Genomic DNA, 19,618 nt, shown 5'->3' on the forward strand with positions numbered 1-19,618 from the left:
AAAGAAAATGAGAAAGTTCTATGCATTATACTGCTTGACCACGGCCTTCAACATGAAGATTGCAGATTCTGGGGTATCATATGCAACCTGAAATTAATATTATTCCAATAATGTTTTCCAGAGTCACTATAATTGGTGAACGGCCAGAGTCACTATAATTGGTGAACGGCCAGAGTCACTATATTTGGTGAACGGCCAGAGTCACTATAATTGGTGAACGGCCAGAGTCACTATAATTGGTGAACGGCCAGAGTCACTATAATTGGTGAACGGCCAGAGTCACTATAATTGGTGAACGGCCAGAGTCACTATATTTGGTGAACGGCCAGAGTCACTATATTTGGTGAACGGCCAGAGTCACTATATTTGGTGAACGGCCAGAGTCACTATAATTGGTGAACGGCCAGAGTCACTATATTTGGTGAACGGCCAGAGTCACTATAATTGGTGAACGGCCAGAGTCACTATAATTGGTGAACGGCCAGAGTCACTATATTTGGTGAACGGCCAGAGTCAGAGAAGTTCGAGAAAAGTCAAAACTCAGAGATCCACTAATACTGTACGCGATCGTACTCTTTGCCCCGTGACTCACTCGCAATCCTCACATTATTAATGTTGTTTTGTTATCTTTTGCACCATTCAATTATAATTGCATTCCTATCCCCCGTCATTTTTACTTATCTTATTGATTCTCCGCCTACTTCATATTGTATATAAGCCATCACCTATCTGATGGCTCTATCCTTTTCATTTAATATCAATAAATGATACAAACCCCAGCCAGCTCTGAACTCGATTAAATACACATAAAAAAGAAAAAACTTGGATGGGCTGGACACGTGGCGAGACGAACGGATAAACTCTGATGAACGATTGGTGCCCCCGAGACGATCAACGACCCGTTGGACGCCCACCGATGAGATGGAATGACTCTTTAAGAAAAGAAGTCACTACGCGAGACGCCTTCGGACAAGTCAAACAACTTTGGTCCACCCAAGCAAAGGACCGAAAAGCTTGGAAAGCTGCGATCCGCGCCGCAGGCGAAGAACGGATCGACTAAGTATCCTAAGTAAGTAATTATTTTCACGTTCAAATAAACGTATCAAATAAAAATAATATTAATAAAATATTTAATCAATTTTTTAAACTAATATATACTCGACGTGAACATCACATCATTATGAAGTCGATGCGTAAATGAACTGTTGTATTTTAGTCATTTCTTGATTATATCGTCCACAACAACATCTACTCTGTCGTCGTTGACGTCTCTTGTGTCGGTAATATTATTTTTGAACGTTTTTTTCAGTCTCAGGATTGATATTGTTTCCACTTTGGAAGATCACAATTTTTTTCAGTCCCGAAATGACAATTTCAAAGGAAGACAACCTAAAATTGATCAGATTCCTTTTGGAACGACTGAGAGATCAAAATGGCCGTACAAAAATGAAACACATTTACCGCGAATACGCAATTCTCGATGGCCAAGCGTTTGAAGCACAACGTTATTACGAGCAGTGAGACAAAAATCAGAGTTCTCTTCTAATGGTTTTCATTTAGATTTGGAAGAATTGTAAACAACGAAGGAATCGTATCGAGTGACTGCTGAAGGGTTTGTTTCCCACTTTATCCTGTCTTCTGTGTATTCAATTATTTTTATTTCTAGATTGACTAAAAGCAATAATCTCGAACAAGTGAGAGATTCATTCAAAGCTGAAGAAATCGAAGCTGATTTCCCGAATCTGGAAGAATTGAATAATACCGATGAAGCCAGAGAACATGCCTTGATTGTCAGCAAACTCCATATTGAAACACTGAAATACCTTTATCAATTGCTCTTCCTGGAAACCAATCGCGTGATAATGAATCCGATCGCTTTGGAATCATTTAACAAAAGACAGTCTATTAACATTGATTATGTATACAGCAAAATGACTGAACTCTATAACAGAATGCTAGTCACTCAAGGAATTGAACGAGTCTTCAAATGGAATTCTCAACGACAACCGTTGGTGTTAACTGCAGAAATCTCAATGTGCAATATTAACTTAAACGATTTCCAAGATCTGGTAGAGGAACTTATCACTACTTTGGTTTACTCGATCAAAAGATCATTTTTGATCAAGTATAGATCTGTTGAAATTGATTTTACACCGCCATTCAAAAGGCTGTGCAGACAGGAGGTTAGTTTGAGAGAAACCCCGAAACAGAAAGGTAATTGTATTCTTTGCAGGAGATGAAGAAGCCAAAAATATCTGCAATCCATTGTTCTTCGTAAAAAATCACCTTTCTGGACAGAATCCTGATTTGGAGCTGATATGTGGGACACACAAAGTTGTGAAAGCTACAATGATGTCGAATGATCCAAAAACTTACTTCCAAGGAGACAAACAAACTATCATTGATATGCATGCGGTCAACACGATTTTTTCAGCCACGGATCAAATGAGAATTGGAACTTGCTGTGTCCATATTGAGAAGCTTTTCCAAATTTTAATGGATCTAGACGATAATACTTGAGAACTGTAACCCCCTCCCCCCATCCTCTTTTTTTTATGTCCTACTCTCTGTGGCCTTCTTTAGTTCTCCTTGTGGCTTGTTGAAATGAAACTTCTGAAAAATTCTTGTGTCTTCTACATGCCATTTTGATATTTTAAATGACATAGTAACTCCTACAGAGAGTGAACATCAATTTTGTGAATCCTTTGAGGTACGGCTTTTATTGCGGCGCGGCAAGGTGCCTTCGACGGCCTCTGCGATCCACGCTTTTTTCGTAGTGTGGAGCGGATCTCAGAGAGTCACAATCTAGCAGAAATAAAAGTTTGCCTCAAGTATTTTCAAAAAAATGCAAAATTTTCCCATCAGGAAAACTAGATTTTCCAATAATTTAAAAACATTTTTTTAGTTGCATTTACTCTCTGGCTTCACAGTATATTTTACTCTCTGGCTTCACAGTATATTTTACTCTCTGGCTTCACACTGTATTTTACTCTCTAGCTTCACAGTATATTTTACTCTCTGGTTTCACAGTATATTTTACTCTCTAGCTTCACAGTATATTTTACTCTCTAGCTTCACAGTATATTTTACTGTCTGGCTTCACAGTATATTTTACTCTCTGGCTTCACACTGTATTTTACTCTCTGGCTTCACAGAATATTTTACTCTCTAGCTTCACAGTATATTTTACTCTCTGGCTTCACACTGTATTTTACTCTCTGGCTTCACAGTATATTCTACTCTCTGGCTTCACACTGTATTTTACTCTCTGGCTTCACAGTATATTTTACTCTCTGGCTTCACACTGTATTTTACTCTCTGGCTTCACAGAATATTTTACTCTCTGGCTTCACAGTATATTTTACTCTCTGGCTTCACAGTATATTTTACTCTCTGGCTTCACACTGTATTTTACTCTCTGGCTTCACACTGTATTTTACTCTCTAGCTTCACACTGTATTTTACTCTCTAGCTTCACAGTATATTTTACTCTCTGGCTTCACACTGTATTTTACTCTCTGGCTTCACAGTATATTCTACTCTCTGGCTTCACAGCATAATTTACTCTCTGGCTTCACAGAATATTTTACTCTCTGGCTTCACAGAATATTTTACTCTCTGGCTTCACAGTATATTTTACTCTCTGGCTTCACAGTATATTTTACTCTCTGGCTTCACACTGTATTTTACTCTCTGGCTTCACAGAATATTTTACTCTCTAGCTTCACAGTATATTTTACTCTCTGGCTTCACACTGTATTTTACTCTCTGGCTTCACAGTATATTCTACTCTCTGGCTTCACAGCATAATTTACTCTCTGGCTTCACAGAATATTTTACTCTCTGGCTTCACAGAATATTTTACTCTCTGGCTTCACAGAATATTTTACTCTCTGGCTTCACAGTATATTTTACTGTCTGGCTTCACAGTATATTTTACTCTCTGGCTTCACACTGTATTTTACTCTCTGGCTTCACAGAATATTTTACTCTCTAGCTTCACAGTATATTTTACTCTCTGGCTTCACACTGTATTTTACTCTCTGGCTTCACAGTATATTCTACTCTCTGGCTTCACAGAATATTTTACTCTCTGGCTTCACAGAATATTTTACTCTCTGGCTTCACAGCATAATTTACTCTCTGGCTTCACAGAATATTTTACTCTCTGGCTTCACAGTATATTCTATCCTTGAGATACACTTGAGATACACTTCAGATACACTTCAGATACACTTCAGATACACTTCAGATACACTTCAGATACACTTCAGATACACTTCAGATACACTTCAGATACACTTCAGATACACTTCAGATACACTTCAGATACACTTCAGATACACTTCAGATACACTTCAGATACACTTTCAGATACACTTTCAGATACACTTTCAGATACACTTTCAGATACACTTTCAGATACACAGATAAAAAATCAAGAAAGAATGTCGGAGGAATCACACTCGTTTCTTCCTCCAAAAAAGGCACGCATTCCAATTTTCTTTCCTCTTTTTCCTCATTTTTTACCACAATTTCTTCCTTCTCGATTTGTCGTTTTATCCACGATAAGTCATTTATCCTTTTTTCCAACAGTCTCATAAACTTCTCCCTTCATTCATACATCAGTCCACGATGTCTTCTCATCCCCGTCCAAACTTACCTTTTCATTTCTAATCATCTCTCAATTGTTTACAGTTTTCGGTTCAGAAAGTTTGCAATCATTTTTGTGCACGCTCATGTTTTGTGAACGGATAATAATGGTTAATAAAAAGAGAAGACGTCCAGCTTACATTGGTTGAAATCATACAGAGAGAAAGAATACATTTATAAATAAAGAAAATGAGAAAGTTCTATGCATTATACTGCTTGACCACGGCCTTCAACATGAAGATTGCAGATTCTGGGGTATCATATGCAACCTGAAATTAATATTATTCCAATAATGTTTTCTAAAATTAAAAATAATTTACCATATGTCCTGCTCTGAGAATCCACCAGAATTGCAAATTCTTGTAAGTCTTGTAATATCCAGCCAATGGGAATGATTGAGTTTTGAATGAATGTCTAGTTGTTGAATTAAATGTAGCAGCACCGTCCCAAGTGAGCCGATTAACCCATGCAGCAGTTCCCATTGTATTACAAATTAAATCTTCATTTCCATTATACACAATCACATTGTATCCATCCTTTAGAAGCTGATCTACAGTACTCCAAATTGGTGTCATAAAGTCTCCTTGTTGATAACTGAACACGTCTCCAGCTTGTCCTCCGAACTTCACCTTATCCGGAATAATTCCCAACTTCTTGCGAACAACTGTATCCATGTAATTTGAAAGAGAATCCAAATTCTGTGGAGCAACGAATCGATTATACAATCTACGAGTTGAAGTCATCACTCTATTTGATCTCATTGCAGATGAACTCCAGTCATCAGTATCTCCTTTCTTCAGAATATTATACCAAGAGACATCATTCGTCTCAACACTTATCAAATTCTCCATATTTCCCCAACAATTCGTTGCTTTTTCCCATTTCTGTTGATCCACGAGTGCTTGACATCTTGCTGCTTCAGCATTAACTGTATTCAATTGATGGTCATCAAGGAAAGACTGAAAACGTAATTGAAATTTTGGGGTTTCTACGTGTTTGATAAGCGGATTAAAACATGGAAAAACTGACGAATTGTCACCTTTTTGTTGGTCAGAACCGTACTTTCATTTTTGTGTCGTTACAATGAAACCATAAGAACATATGCACGTTTGTCTACATCACAAGTTATTCGGGTATTAATGAATTTCCCGGAATGCGTGGTTTGTATATTTATACGCCACATACGTTTTTAAAAAAGAGTATCATCAGTGGGGCAATTCTTTGAAATATGTTGCAATATTATATTACAACTTTTTTTTTGTTGTTGAAAAAAAATTATTTCAAAAAGTGCTCTCAGTGTCTCCTGTCTTAATTTTTTATGCCTATCACAAATGAAAAAGTCTCAAACCGATGAAGCAAAAAGACTGAAATAGCCCTATTCGTCTTTGACTTTTGAAAGCTGTGACGTAAAAGGACGTAACAGTTTGAAGTAACTATATTTTTTTGAATAATTCTCGTGGATTGTCAAAGTCTCAAAAACAAGTTTCTACGATATTCAGAAAAACGTCTCGAGATAGTCGGATTTGCTTTTGGATTTTTTTTGTGATAACTATCACATTTTAAATCTTACTGTAAATATTTAAATAGTAATGTTATTTGCTAGAACAAAACAAATTTTTTTGGGGAATGGAACACATAAAAGTGTCCTATGATCATATGAACTCACATTAGCATAAAGATATGGTCCCCAGGTGTTGACATAATCCATTGCAGAAATCCATGAATCTCCGAGAGCAACAGCGCGGAAGTTGAGTTGAAGACTTCCAGCTTTGATAGACTAAACAACTACAGTTAATTAGTTTTTTTTATGGTTACCTCGAAACTTACATCAGTTATGACTTTAGCAAATTGAGCGCTCATTTTACCTCCATAACTTTCACAGAAAATGTAGAACGGACGAGTACGATACTCTGGATGAAGAGCAAGGAATTTGCGAAGCCACGCGAGCAAATCTTTTCCAATTTGAGTGATTTCAGTGGTGTAAGCAGATTTATCGTCGACATAGGAAAAACCAGCACCAACGGGGTTGTCCACGTAGACCATGTCAGCAACTTGAAGCTAAATTTTTAACTTTTCAAATTTCAATTTAGATCTTGATTTCAAAAAAAAAATACAGTGTTTAAAATAACAATCACAGAAAATATCGTACCCAAGTAGCTGGATTGTCAGATCCATTCAACGTCTTTGGTCCAGTTTCCTCAAAGTTTCCAAAACCGGAACTAGATGATCCAGGTCCTCCTTGCAACCAGAGAAAGAGTGGACGTTGAGAATTGGCAGGCTTTGCTGCATAAAGCCACCAGAAAGTATGAGCATTTGTACGAATATCAACATATCCCCAATCTTCATCATATTGAATAACACCTCCCCAAGTATTAACTGAATTGCTAGCACCCGCCGCAGCAAGGCTCACTAATGAGAGAATAAACAACAAGTTCATCTGAAAAATGAGATAAATGTAAAGAAAAAATAAAGAAGGAAGCAGAAGATTCAAGAACAAATATCCCGTGACCATCAGACTGCCGTCTTGTCAATTGGAGCCACCGCAAAGAGCCAATAAATCAAAAAGCTGTAAAGTTCTTTTTGTTGAGGGAGGGCGGTGGAGACGATGACGATAAAAGTGGTATGTGTTATCAGAAATGAAAAGAAAGAGGCGGGAACATTAAAAAAAAATATTTTTTAATAAAATCATCACAAAAATTGAATTTATTCTGGAAAAAATCAATAAAATTGGGAAAATGAATTATTAACGTGCCGCTGGCACCATGTATCTGGAACGGTCTCCTAGGATTAACTTTCTCAAAACTTGAAAAAAAATTGGAAAAAAAATCTAGGAATACTAGCGGGAAAGGATAGAGATGAAGATCCTCAAGGACAAAGTAAAGAGGTAAGATTTTTAAAATTTCAAGATTTCTTTCCCGATAACAGTTTTTTCCAAAATGTTCAATTCAGAGAATTTCAAACCTAGAAAATGTAAATATACACGTATCAAGAAGATTAGAAATTAAATTTAATAGTTTTTAGTTCTTATTTGACAAAGTCTACGTATGGATCAAAATCAACTTCTTGAGTGTACTCTTCACTTGATGGTGGTGCGAACAATTTCGATTTCTCTGGAAATATATTTGAATTTTTTAAAATGAAATTCTCACAATAATACTCACTTCCACTGCTAGGTGGTTGAACAATTGAAGGCATTCCTCCATTAATCGGAGATCTTGGTTGTGGTATTTGTGGTGGAGGAGGTGGTCGAGTATTTCGAACCGTTACTGGTGGAGGTCTTGTTGTCAATGGTGGTGCTTCCGTATCTGGGAAGTCCATTGGAACATCATATTCATCTTCATAATCTGATCTTTGATTATCCATTGCAATTATATCTTCGAGACTAAGAGACGCAGGCGTCACATTTTCGATAATTGGCCTGAAGTGTTCAACTGGTTCGGCAATTGACTTGCTTGTTGGGATTGGTTTTCTGATATGTGCATCGTATACAACTTCATTGACAGGAAGAGTTGGATATGGAACGTGAACATATTCAGTTGTGGTTTCAACTGTAGTGGTTGGAGTTGGTATCGTGGTTAATCTCATTCTTGCTTGGTACTCTTCAGCCCGTTGCTTCATTTCATTTTCATATTTCAATCTTCTATCATTTTCAGCTTTTTCTCTTTCAACCATCATTCTCTCACGTTCTCTTTGCTGTGCAGCTTTCAACTCTTGAATCTTTTTCTTATGTTCTTCTTGTTGTCTCTTTTGCTCTTCCTGCCGTTTTTCCAGATCTTCTTTGTACTTTCTTTGCATTTCTTCATGTTTTAAACGGGAAATTTCATGGGTTGGCACTGTCGTGATCAATGGAATGTATGGTTCCTCAGTTGTATAAACTGCCTGAGTGGTCAAAATGGGTTGAATCACTTGTTGCATTGGTGGAAGTGGTGGAAGTTGAGCCACGGGAGGTACTGGAACATGTTCAGGAATTCTTGCTCCTTTTGGATAAGCTGTCCACTTTATTCTTTGTCGAACAACATTGCTACCATCAGGGTTTCGAACTGTCTCAATGTGAGGTATCAAAGTTATGATATGATCTGGAAATTGTGCCTCAAGTTTTCTTCTCAATGCCTTTTCATGTTCATCTAAATGTGATTTGAATTGATTTACAAGTTCTGGATGATAGTTCTCGTTAACAGATGGACTATTTTGTTGCGGGGGTGGTGGTGGAGGAGGCATCTGAACTGGTGGCCTTTGATATCTTGCTTGCTCAAAGTAATTGCGTCGCATTGTGTCTTGGATTCTCCTCTGCGTCTCTTCGGCTTCATTTTGCAACGATTGGGATATTTGATTGTGCTGCTGAACGTGTGCATCTATAAAAGGAATTTCTGAATATGTAGAAATGATTGAATTCTTACCTTGTTCTCTAACAACTTGATATGTAACAGGTCTATTGTGTTCATTTATCTCCGAATCCAGTTGGATACGATAAGAATTTGACTGAGAAGCTGGACGCGTTCCCAAGTGAATCATTCGTGGTGGAAGCTTCTTCTTTTGCATTTTGAATCTTCTTTTCATAAAACCATTTTGTTGTGCAGAAGCTTGTTCCTGAATCTGCCAGTTTACATCTTGATCAAGTACTTGCATTGGTCTTGGTTCGGAATCATAACGATGAATAGTCAATCCATCAGCTTGAGTCTTGAACGATTGGGCAGCTCGGCTGAACATCGGAACGGTCACAGCTGGAGCTGCGTGAAAGTAGCTCTGAAAATGCTAAATAAAACAAAGAAAAACTGTGACTAATTACTGGTCCATCGTCTCTGTGACTGATATTGATTGTCATGAGTTTATTGTCCCAGTTATCTGAATTTCCATATCTTCTCGGATGGCTGTCATAATAGGAATTTTCCAATGGAACCTGCACAGGATACGGCTCTTCTGAATACTGATGGAATGATTCAGTTGGGTTATTAAAAACATGTAGAGATTCAGCTGACATTGATCGATTCTGTAAAACATAACTATTGTTTCCATTCGGAATCTTAACTCACCATCTGTCTTCCCCAGTACTTCTCATCAATTCCAGGTCCATGTTCTGCATACTCTCCACAAATGAGCATACAGTGATTATAGGAATAATAGATATTCGAGTTACCACCACAACCAGACCACCATGAGCATACACATTGCTTCTTGTTTTCGTCGAAAAACCATCGCTCAATGTCCGCATAGCAATTTCCTGGATCATGAGGTTGAAAGCATCGATCTCGGTTTGTAGGTACTTGATAGTGACACTGAGATGAACACTCTGGAAAGAATGCTATTGAGTTAAAAAAAACATTGTGAACAACATTGTAATTCAAAAACCAAGAAGTAATATTACAATTATTTTAATTAATCATATTTTTGGCAGTGGTCTCCAATTTTTCGACAACATTTGACCGTTTATATTTAATATTTGTAAACATAATCAAATCTTGGTTATACTTTTGCCGCATTTTTTTAAAACATCGGTCAGACCTTGCAGACCTTTGATCGTACTCTGATTATGCAATATGTGAGGTGACCCGGTCTCGAATAATACTAATTCCGTAACATCGGCTTTTCTTTACAAAGGTTTAACAACTGTTTGACAAACTTTCCAAAGCGCTCCAAACGCTGGCCATAAACAAAAAACTCGCCAATGGATCTTAATGGGTCGTCTAGCGCCCATAACGAAGCATATATGGTATTTAGTTACACTCAAAAAAAAACACTCAAAAAGGGACAGCTCGCCACGCCAACAGTGAGAAAAATAGTGTGGTGCGCGGACCTCGAATGATGTCGGCGGCTGATATTGCCTGGGGTACCGCTTTTTGCCTTTTCCCCGTGAGTGAACGAGAAAAAGGCGGGGCCTATTTTGGCGTACACGCAACGCAGTTTTATTATTTTAAGTGTAAGCTAAAAATATATTCAGTAGCATACCTTCCAAAGAATCGAATCGATTCTCATTTCCTTCACATCCTCCATAAAAGAAGCGACGACATCGATGATCATACCGATCATAATACCATTTTACATGAAAATCAAGTTCACATGTGCCACGATCTGGCCAGTGATTGCATTTTGGATTGGATAGCAGTTGTTGTGAGTTGACCGCAGTACAACCAAAGAGTAAAATGAGAACAGTGAGCATGATACTCTACTCTTTCAATTCTTGTCTGAAATGAAATAATTTAAAAGTGCTCCTGACACTTAGGGCGGAGCTGTGCGAAAAAGAGAAAGCGGCGGTGAGATCAAGAATAAAATTCAATGGAAATGAGAAGATTGCACAAAAAGTCATTACATGAGATACTTTTTTATTGGTCCATTGAAAATTATGAGTTTCTGATTTGAAGACGGGTGTATCCATCCCACTCATTAGTCACACAACTCTGACTCATTCGATTTTTAGGCTTCTGGCCAATACAAAAAATAAAGAAACATGTGGAAAATTTTAAAAAGGTTGAAAGAAAAAAACAATGGGATTGAGTGTCCTCTCTTCCTTGCTCCTCCCGAGTTTTCTAGGACATTGCAGGTGGGATGAAGATGAAGGAGAAACGGGGCGGGAATGTGAATAGGTTGACAGAGAAAACAGAAAAACGAGGCGTGCTCCCACTGGGGAAAAGGTATTCGAGGTGCAAGAGGGGACAAATGTCAACTGATAGAGATAAATGAGATGGCATCACAGAAGCCAGTTTCTGTTTTTGTCCTGATGTTGTTGGCTGTAGGTGAGAATATATAAGGGGATTTTCACTTCGCCATTATGTGATAATTCTTGCAGTTTACTAAACCATTTCTAATTTAGGTTTATAAATATCAATAAACATTCCTCTTGTAAATTGCTTTAAAAAATTCTTACAGCATTCTAGGTTTCGAGAAAAAACTTAGTAGTTTTAAAGGTTAGTCGTGCCTATACCAACTTATTATTAATGCTCTAGGACAGGGGTGTGGGGCGAATTTTCCGACAAAATTAGATTACCGAGTTTATCGGTAAGTGTTCGTGTAGCTTTTCTCGAAGCAATGTATCAGTATTAAAGCAAACATTTTTTTGTTACAAATTCATGTAATAACATTTTTAAAATTGCACAGATTTTCCTTATAACTTCCGCAAAGCTCAAAACTCAGTGTCCTGGTACGTTTTTTTTAAAGTAATAATCACACCTAAATTATTAGTTTTTACCAGCGGCCAGTTAAGAACTTATGATCGACAACATTTTTCAGAACAATGTAACTGGATACTTAGAGGGCCACTTTTGGTTGGAACCCATTTCATTTTTAGTTGAAAGTCAATTTTTGTGCGTTTGAATAGGGAAAGAAATTTTTTATGAAGTGTTGTCATTTTTGAACTGAACCAGATTCATTTTTTATTTCGAGCACTGTGGATTAATTTTTATAGGTAATTTAATTTTATAACTCATTAATTACAGATTTCACTGTAAATTGGATTTTTTAAAGTATTCAATTAGTCAATTGAACACCAACGGTTAAATTTAAAACAGGCTCCCTATTTGCGCTACTTTGCTTTGAAAATGTAACAAAAAACGTAATGAAGTTCTGAAAACTTCAATTTTTGTTCAACTTTGTTCAAAAATAAAAATCTCTGCCACATTGCATTCTGCAAGAATGTTTTATAACTTATCCGTCAGAAAATGTTGCAATTTTCCATGATCCGTCTTATTTCAAGAATGTGCCAATTTGTTTTTCAAAAAGTTGTTATCTCTTTCCCTGTTTCATTCAAAAACTTCTGAATCTCCTAATCACTGTGTTCTGCTGCCATCATCCATCAGTGTCGAAAGTGAAATGAGGCGACCTTACACATTCTAAATTCGAATTGAAATGTGCGAACATGTGACCGTCGCTTGTTTTTTTGTGCCAGGCTCATCCCGGCCAGCAAAATTTGCTGAAGTGATTGATGGAATTGAAGTTTGAAATCTACTCTTCATTCGAAACATTAACAGACAATTTTTATCTGTTTAGTGCAGAAAATGTTCATGGCAGATCAGAGAGTTTATATTTGCAGGGAATGAGGTAGACTTTATTCAGAAAAATTAATAGAAACAGCCAGTACAAACTAAAAAATAAAACATAGAAATCTGATTTAAAAGTTAACCCACGTGGGTGGAAAAGTACTCTTAACTAGAGAAAACAAAACATTTTAAAACAAAATAATTCAATTAATTTAATTTTTTCTTGTCCTCTCTTCCAAATGCCCAATACAGATGTGTTCCATTCACAATTGGAATCATTCGGTTTGTGTCAGAACACAGAGCAGGTGCATTTTTCATTGAGTACAACTCATCATTACAATATCCACAAGAATGACGACAAACTCGAACAGCAAATTCTGCATCAGAACAGCTGTATTTTCCCATTCCAGATGCTTTGAATCGTCTGCAGAATCCAATAGAATGTTTGTCTTTACACATTGCTGGAGCCTTCTGGAGTGAACGAGAATTCTCGGAACTGATCTTATCTGAAATATTGGGATTGGAACTATGAATATCTTGCCTTTGTAGGCTGGATTATTTCAGTGAATGATTTCAATCTCCAAGAATTGCTTGAAAAAAACTGACAAGTGATCCAAAGGTTTTAACAGAAAAAGTAAAACCTACAAAGTTAGAAAAACTATTTGGGTCCCTTTAAACTTCTTTAGCGTATTAATAAGAAGCGTATTCAGGAAAAAAACATGAGATACTCACTTCTTTCAATATATTTTCTGCATTCTCCACAGCAATCAATAGCGGCAAAATCGTGATCAGTCAAGCATCTGGAAATTAAAATTGTTTTTATTAATCTATAGTCAATATTCTTTGAACCTCTAATCGAAATAAATTTGTTCGCGCCCACAGATATAAGAAGGAAAAAGACAAATATCTGCGCACACTCTTGAGCAGATATTCAACAAAAAACGACTGGATCCATTACCTCACATTTATCGCCACTGAGACTCACTCGTTTTTATTGGTTTTTCAAGAACGCTCATTCCCAATCTCACAAAGTTTTAGAAATTTTGACAGTTTTTTGTCATTTTACCAGTTAGTTTGTGAAGTTAACTTTCTGTTATCTCACCTCTTTTCAAATAATGCTGGCTGTGATTTTCTCAATGATTGGCATGCTTGTTCTCCAAAACGATCACGACAACATGGTAATTGTGCAGTATCTGGAACTAAGAAAACTATTGATTTTAAGAGTTGTATTTTACTTTTAAAATTTTTGAAAACTTTCAGCTGAAGTTGAAATAATTTTTTGATTCAATTTCCAATTAATGTCGGAATGAAATGTACAAATTTCCAAATTAAGAATTCTTCTCAAACCTTGATTAAATTGAAAATATGTTTCTGTCAGTTGACAAAATAAATGTTCATTACTCATAACTATATTTTGTCCTTCACTATTTTTTTTATAAACATTTTTTACTACAATTTGGGTGATTCAGTCCATAATTCTGTAGTGTGAATTGACGATCAACACCTCGTAAATTCCCATCAGACTTATTTCTCCGATAGCTATGAATGGTTGATTATTGAACCAGAAATATATGGAAAGAAAATGAAGAAAAGTGAAAAACAGGTTCTCAGGAAATCAGAAATAATTCTCGATGAATGGACAGTTGAAAATTCATCTCACACTCTCCTCCGTTATTATCTGTTATCAGCAAGCAGATTCCTTTTGCCAATTTTTCCATTCCTTTCGATGATTTCTTCATTGACCATATATCTTTTTTGATTGCCTCTTCTACACATTCCCAATTTTGTTTATTCTGACAAGGTCGAATCATGGTTTTTGTATTACGGACGGATGTATATATGAAGATACTGATATCTCTTTTATACGTAAAAGTATACATACCTTTGTTCTTTTCTTCTTATTTTCAATGTATGAATGAACATTTGGTATTTGAATGTTAACTACCAACTGATCAGAGACCTTCTCGATCATTGTTTTCTTTCCGTTTTTTGGGTTCTCTTAGGTGGAGACGTCCAAAAAATTTGATACAATTAGAACATTTTGGGATTTTATAGAACTTATTTTACCAGACAACACCTTTTTTATCGCGAAAATTAATCTCAGTTTTTCCTTTTTGAAACATTATATTAAATTTATCGTTTTCATGTTTGTTAGCGTAGCATGATATTTCAATGTTTGAAAACATTGTCCACACTTCTAAAACTCCTAATCATTTTAAGAAAATTTCTAAATTTTAATAATAATTACTAACTTTGATAATTGACAAATAACTAAAAAGTGGTTTGGTTCTCCATTTGTCTCTCTGTCAAAACAACAAAAAAAAAACTGAAACTTACAAGCCGTATTATCAAATCTCTGTGGTAATTCAAACTAAAACGTTTTGGCATAAACATTTTTTCTAAAATTGTATGCTAACTAGGACCTATCCCTGGATCAGGTTTCTTTTCTCCCGTCACCAATTATCAAACATTATCTACATCCATTAATCGACGCAATTATCGATCAGGGCGATAGACGGATTTGGTCATTTCTTCATGACTTTTTATTCTTCTCATCATGACTTCTATTCATCAAAAAAAAAAGATTTCTAAATGTTCACACATTTGCTATGAAAACAGTTGACGTTGTAACCCTGTAGTAGACCAGTTCATTCCTTCTCTTGCTTCCTTCTTTACCATTTTAGTTCACTCGCCGCTTTTACCATTTTACTATTATTGTTATTACTAATACTATAATATCATAGAGGTCATTTGTATTCGTTGCGTTCCCCGCTTCCCGAAAACCAATAAAACTTACGAGAATAATGACCGTATCTATTAGTTCTTGCATCTCAGCTACTCAGTACCAAGTTACCATCCAGATGACCCCGTAAATTTAAAAGTCAAAAGAAAACCCATGATTGTAAAATCATGAAAATCATTGGAAAAGAAGCAGTGAATCATTGAATCTTTGTCGCCACGTAATCACATTTTCTTGGTAATGGATCTTTCCCATTATTTGTCAGTTATGTTAATGTTCTACCCGTTTCTTATCCAGTCTTTCGATACTTCTCCCTTTCTACTTTTTCCCCTTTTTTCTCGCATCATTTACCTCATTTACAGTCTATCACACTTCTCCTCAACCCCCTAAAGTAAATAATTCACAGATGGCAAAAGAAGAAGATGAGAAATGTCTCAAATGCATTTTTGTTGGAAATGCGGCAGTTGGAAAAACTTCGATGATAGTTAGCTACACGACAAATGTTTATCCACACAACTACGTGCCAACGGCATTTGATAATTTCTCAGTTGTTGTTCTAGTTGACAAGAAACCAATACGTCTACAGCTTCATGACACCGCTGGACAGGTTAGTGACTCACTTATATTTTGGGTGATTCTAGCAACTGGTCCAACTGATTTCATTGGCGCAATTGCGGTTTCCATTAAAAGTTGCCGAATTGATGTTATGTTTTCTGGAATTAAAAAATGTTAGCATAAAATATTAATTTATTTTTCAAAAGATATTTTGAACTACTTATGCACTGGTTCCATATTTTGGTATTTTTTAGTCTCGCATAAAATCCTTCAATTTTAGATTGCCGGTTTTGTATTTGTAATTTAATAAAATCGAAACAAACATAGGTATTTATAAATTATCACCACCCCAAAGTACAACTTTTACAGTTCAATCTCAGTTTTCATTTGTTCTATTTGAACATTGTCAACAGGCAAAACATTTTTTAATTATTTTTATATCATTGTGCAATTAGGTATATATTTATATCATTATCAAAATAAACCGCGATACCACTCTTCAAAGTGAGATAGTAGGGGTGCCATAATATTACAGAAAATACTGTAAATATTTAGTTTGGCAAAAACTACAAACTAAGATTCTAACTAAAAATTTGAACGACAAGCTATGTATATCGGAAAATTCAAGTTTAAAAGTTAAAGCTCAATTTTGTAAAGTTTACAACTGAGAAACTACTCACCCAGGTTTTTGAAATTATACGGAAGTGATTGCACAGTTGTTGTTCTGATAGGAACTGAACTTGAAGTTGCTCTGATTCTTTGAATACTTGGTGGTAATTTACGAATATTTGGTTGATTGAACCTCCTCACTGGATACCTACAACTTCTAATGTTACACATTGACCAATACAATACAAGTTAACCTTTGGAAACCAAAAGAAAATCCAATGAAACATATTATCAAAGTTGAGACTAAGATTCCAGAAGGATACATTGAGAACAAGTGAGCTATTCAAAATGAGATGCCCATTCGGATATGCGGCTTCGTTTTATGGTAGACAAGAAATTTAAAAACAAATAATGTCTCTGCCGAGGTGACAGGGTCGGATGTCAAATCGAAAATAGAGAAATGCACAATGGCGGATACAAATACCGGATGAGTTTCGGACCGGCGCGCGCAATCCGGAAACAATAGAATAACGGCATTTCAAAGGGATTGAGCATTCGAGAACAGAATTTAGTTTAAAACGAAGATGTATGGCATGCTATATTAACTTTTTGAGTTTTCACACTCATTAAAAGATCTCTTATGGGATTTTTGCCCCATTTCTGTACGAGGAAAAGTTCAGAAAAAATTTATTGCACAAATATTACTAATATGAATGAGTAAAATAGATTACAAACATCCCAGAACTGATAAACCACCTTTTCAAAAATAATATACAAATTTACACTTTGATCTTAAATTTAATTAAATTCCAAATTCTTTTTCAGTCCTCATTTGACACTCTTCGCCCGTTGTGCTACACAGATGCTGACGTCTTTGTCATTGTTTATTCAGTTGTTGATTTACAATCATTTGAAGATGTGTCACATCACTGGTATCCGGAAGTCACCAAGAGAAATCCGGGGACAAAATGTATGTATACAAATTTTTGGACACAGTCCATTTTAATAAAATTTTCAGTAATTCTGGTGGGAACTCAAGCTGATCAGAGATGGCAAGTACGTGGGAATACTGTCACGCAGTTACGCGGAAAAGCTTTAGCAGACAGACTCGGAGCTGAATTTTTTGAATGTTCAGCACTGACACAACACAATTTAAAACAGGTTGGTTGATTTCTTAGAACTTCGCAAAGATATTTGAATTCACGAAAAATTTTCAATCCAAACAACATTTCTGTGTTTTATCTCCTGATTTTGCATGAATAAAATACTTCGGTATAATTAAACACTGAAAATAAATGAATTGATTCCAGATGTTTGACGCAGCAATTTTGGCCGGTCTCGAGGGAAAGAAGAATCGAGAGAAACGATCGAATTTTTACACAAAGTCATCGAAAATTAAGGAACGCGTGGCAAGATTCATCACACGTACTCGCAACCTCATTTGATTAATTTTTGAATGTTTATATTAAATTTTGTAGCTTCGTTCTATCCAATGCGGGTTTTTTCCTCTCTCACTTTTACACTATACGACAATTTTTTATTTGTTGCATTAATTTTTTGATCAACATTCAGTATTGTTTCATTTCAAAATGCAAAATTCGAATAAATGCACCACTCTCCGTTTGCAGACGTTGAAATGTCTAGACACATTTTGCAAGTTGCCAGGAAGAGCACGTATAACAACATCTGCAAAAATTTTGAACGATCAGAAAACACTATTCTGAATCATAAATTGAATTGAAAATTCACAAAACGTACTAAATATAAACATTTAAATTTCTACTTCCTATACATATTTTTTTGTCTCCAAGAAGCCAAAAAGTGAGTGGCACGAGGATGCTCATTGGCTATGTGCACCCTGATTTTTCTCTTTTGCTTTTTCTGCGGTTGTTGATGAGTACTAGGAAGGATTCGAAAGAATAACGAGAAGTTCAAAAAGTCACGTTTTGTTTTCCAAATGTTCAGTTTGAAAAATCAAATGATATATGGACTTCAAAATGATTGTGTGGGTTATACATATGACATTTATAAAAGTTTTTTAGAATATATTACTCACAGACGAATCAGATAAAGATTTCAGCATTGAATATATGAATTGAACACGTTTTGATATTTGACAACAAAGTAGGGTTGCAATGTTTTTTAAAGTGTGAAGCGACTTCTAAAAAATCAGATTAACATATTTATAAAAAACATTGTTTTATAGCTCAGAAACTTTAGGAAAATGTTTCAGATTATTTTTGACGCTCCTAAACTTTCAGAAAGTGACGTAGTTTTATTTCTGAGCAACTCGTGGGTTTGTTAGCTCTATCCTTGTTGAACACGTGTGAATATGTTTGCTCCAGTGAATCATTTTTAGTTGTGTATCCTTCTTGAAACTATAATTTGTCTCAAAATGAGTTTCCAAATCTCAAATCTATGTTTCAACCGTATTATATCTCATTTGTCGATTCAACAATAAATAGAGTTACTTATGTTTCTTTACTTGACATTCATAAAATTCTATACTTCATTCTAAAATGAAGGGGGTACATTATAGTTGATGACAAGTGTTCAAACACCATGCTTTCATTAAAATTAATAATTTCATTGTGCGTCATAATTCATATGACACCTTCAACACTCTTTCCAAGTAGAGCCACATTATTACGAGCTAATTTCAACTCCTAATTTTACGTACCAAGAAAACATTTCACGATATACTGACAGATGTTTTTTCACAATATGGTAATGTCTTTGAAGTTTAAGATTTTGCATATTTTGAAAGAGCGTCTGAAAATGTTGTGATTTGTTTTGTGAGATTTTTTCCGTTTTTTAAATGACGATTTATCCGACCTAAACTTTGAATGATCAATGTTTATCGACTAAATTTCAAATTCTATTGTGTTGTAATGACAATTGCGAGGTCTGAGTGAGACTGATCTATTAAATAATTACAACGATTCAAGATCATTTTGTTTGTCAATTTTTTAATTCAAAAATCTGCTAGCAGTTGAATTCTTAATAATAATCTAATTAATGTTTTACGGTTTCATTTAGGGATTTTGGTTTTTTTTCTCAAAATTTCTTACAAAAGAAAAACGTTCCATTTTAC

The 19,618-nt window shown here is 35.5% G+C and overlaps 4 protein-coding genes, 5 non-coding genes and 1 pseudogene across 11 annotated transcripts; 4 read left to right on the top strand and 6 right to left on the bottom strand.

Annotated features, from left to right (window-relative positions):
- Window positions 1–18: 18 nt before the first annotated feature.
- On the bottom strand, window positions 19–7,090 carry Y32F6A.5 (Retinoid-inducible serine carboxypeptidase; the record flags this gene model as incomplete). Of its 2 annotated transcripts, none has more annotated exons than NM_001269292.1 (5): window positions 19–87; window positions 4,974–5,612; window positions 6,320–6,430; window positions 6,481–6,711; window positions 6,803–7,090. In NM_001269292.1, the coding sequence occupies 5 exons, from the start codon at window positions 7,088–7,090 to the stop codon at window positions 19–21; spliced, it is 1,338 nt and encodes a 445-aa protein (NP_001256221.1). The 2 variants fall into 2 exon arrangements, with proteins under 2 accessions (NP_001256221.1, NP_001367028.1); NM_001380746.2 differs by lacking the exon at window positions 19–87 and adding an exon at window positions 4,820–4,922.
- Window positions 1,366–2,522, top strand: Y32F6A.6 (annotated as a pseudogene). Its single transcript has 4 exons — window positions 1,366–1,517; window positions 1,561–1,612; window positions 1,667–2,183; window positions 2,234–2,522. Coding segments are annotated over exons 1-4 (1,010 nt in total).
- A 251-nt stretch (window positions 7,091–7,341) lies between the features above and the next one.
- Window positions 7,342–10,832, bottom strand: F22E12.1 (BPTI/Kunitz inhibitor domain-containing protein). Its single transcript, NM_073283.8, has 6 exons — window positions 10,597–10,832; window positions 9,684–9,940; window positions 9,440–9,640; window positions 9,051–9,396; window positions 7,815–9,005; window positions 7,342–7,763 (listed from the first exon to the last, which is right to left on the bottom strand). Exons 1-6 carry the CDS (start codon window positions 10,805–10,807, stop codon window positions 7,678–7,680), a joined length of 2,292 nt encoding a protein of 763 aa, NP_505684.2. The 5' UTR covers window positions 10,808–10,832; the 3' UTR covers window positions 7,342–7,677.
- Window positions 10,833–11,082: 250 nt separating this feature from the next.
- Window positions 11,083–11,360, top strand: F22E12.6. Its single transcript, NR_069283.1, has one exon. It is a non-coding gene; the product is annotated as an Unclassified non-coding RNA F22E12.6 (non-coding RNA).
- Window positions 11,144–11,286, bottom strand: F22E12.8. The gene has a single exon (NR_069284.1). It is a non-coding gene; the product is annotated as an Unclassified non-coding RNA F22E12.8 (non-coding RNA).
- Window positions 11,361–12,666: 1,306 nt separating the features above from the next.
- Window positions 12,667–16,861, bottom strand: F22E12.3 (ShKT domain-containing protein). The gene is made up of 6 exons (NM_073284.5): window positions 16,779–16,861; window positions 16,596–16,732; window positions 15,981–16,073; window positions 13,723–13,813; window positions 13,353–13,420; window positions 12,667–13,126 (listed from the first exon to the last, which is right to left on the bottom strand). The coding sequence occupies exons 1-6, from the start codon at window positions 16,847–16,849 to the stop codon at window positions 12,828–12,830; spliced, it is 759 nt and encodes a 252-aa protein (NP_505685.3). The 5' UTR covers window positions 16,850–16,861; the 3' UTR covers window positions 12,667–12,827.
- F22E12.11 lies at window positions 15,029–15,184 on the bottom strand. Its single transcript, NR_069285.1, has one exon. It is a non-coding gene; the product is annotated as an Unclassified non-coding RNA F22E12.11 (non-coding RNA).
- F22E12.7 lies at window positions 15,334–15,482 on the bottom strand. Its single transcript, NR_069286.1, has one exon. It is a non-coding gene; the product is annotated as an Unclassified non-coding RNA F22E12.7 (non-coding RNA).
- On the top strand, window positions 15,767–18,145 carry chw-1 (CHp/Wrch Rho-like protein homolog; the record flags this gene model as incomplete). The annotated part of the gene is made up of 4 exons (NM_073285.2): window positions 15,767–15,967; window positions 17,350–17,494; window positions 17,543–17,685; window positions 17,835–18,145. The coding sequence occupies 4 exons, from the start codon at window positions 15,767–15,769 to the stop codon at window positions 17,967–17,969; spliced, it is 624 nt and encodes a 207-aa protein (NP_505686.1). The 3' UTR covers window positions 17,970–18,145.
- Window positions 16,877–17,031, top strand: F22E12.13. The gene has a single exon (NR_069287.1). It is a non-coding gene; the product is annotated as an Unclassified non-coding RNA F22E12.13 (non-coding RNA).
- Window positions 18,146–19,618: the final 1,473 nt, after the last annotated feature.

The sequence above is a fragment of the Caenorhabditis elegans genome, chromosome V (assembly GCF_000002985.6).
Source record: "Caenorhabditis elegans chromosome V".
Lineage (NCBI taxonomy): Eukaryota > Metazoa > Nematoda > Chromadorea > Rhabditida > Rhabditidae > Caenorhabditis > Caenorhabditis elegans.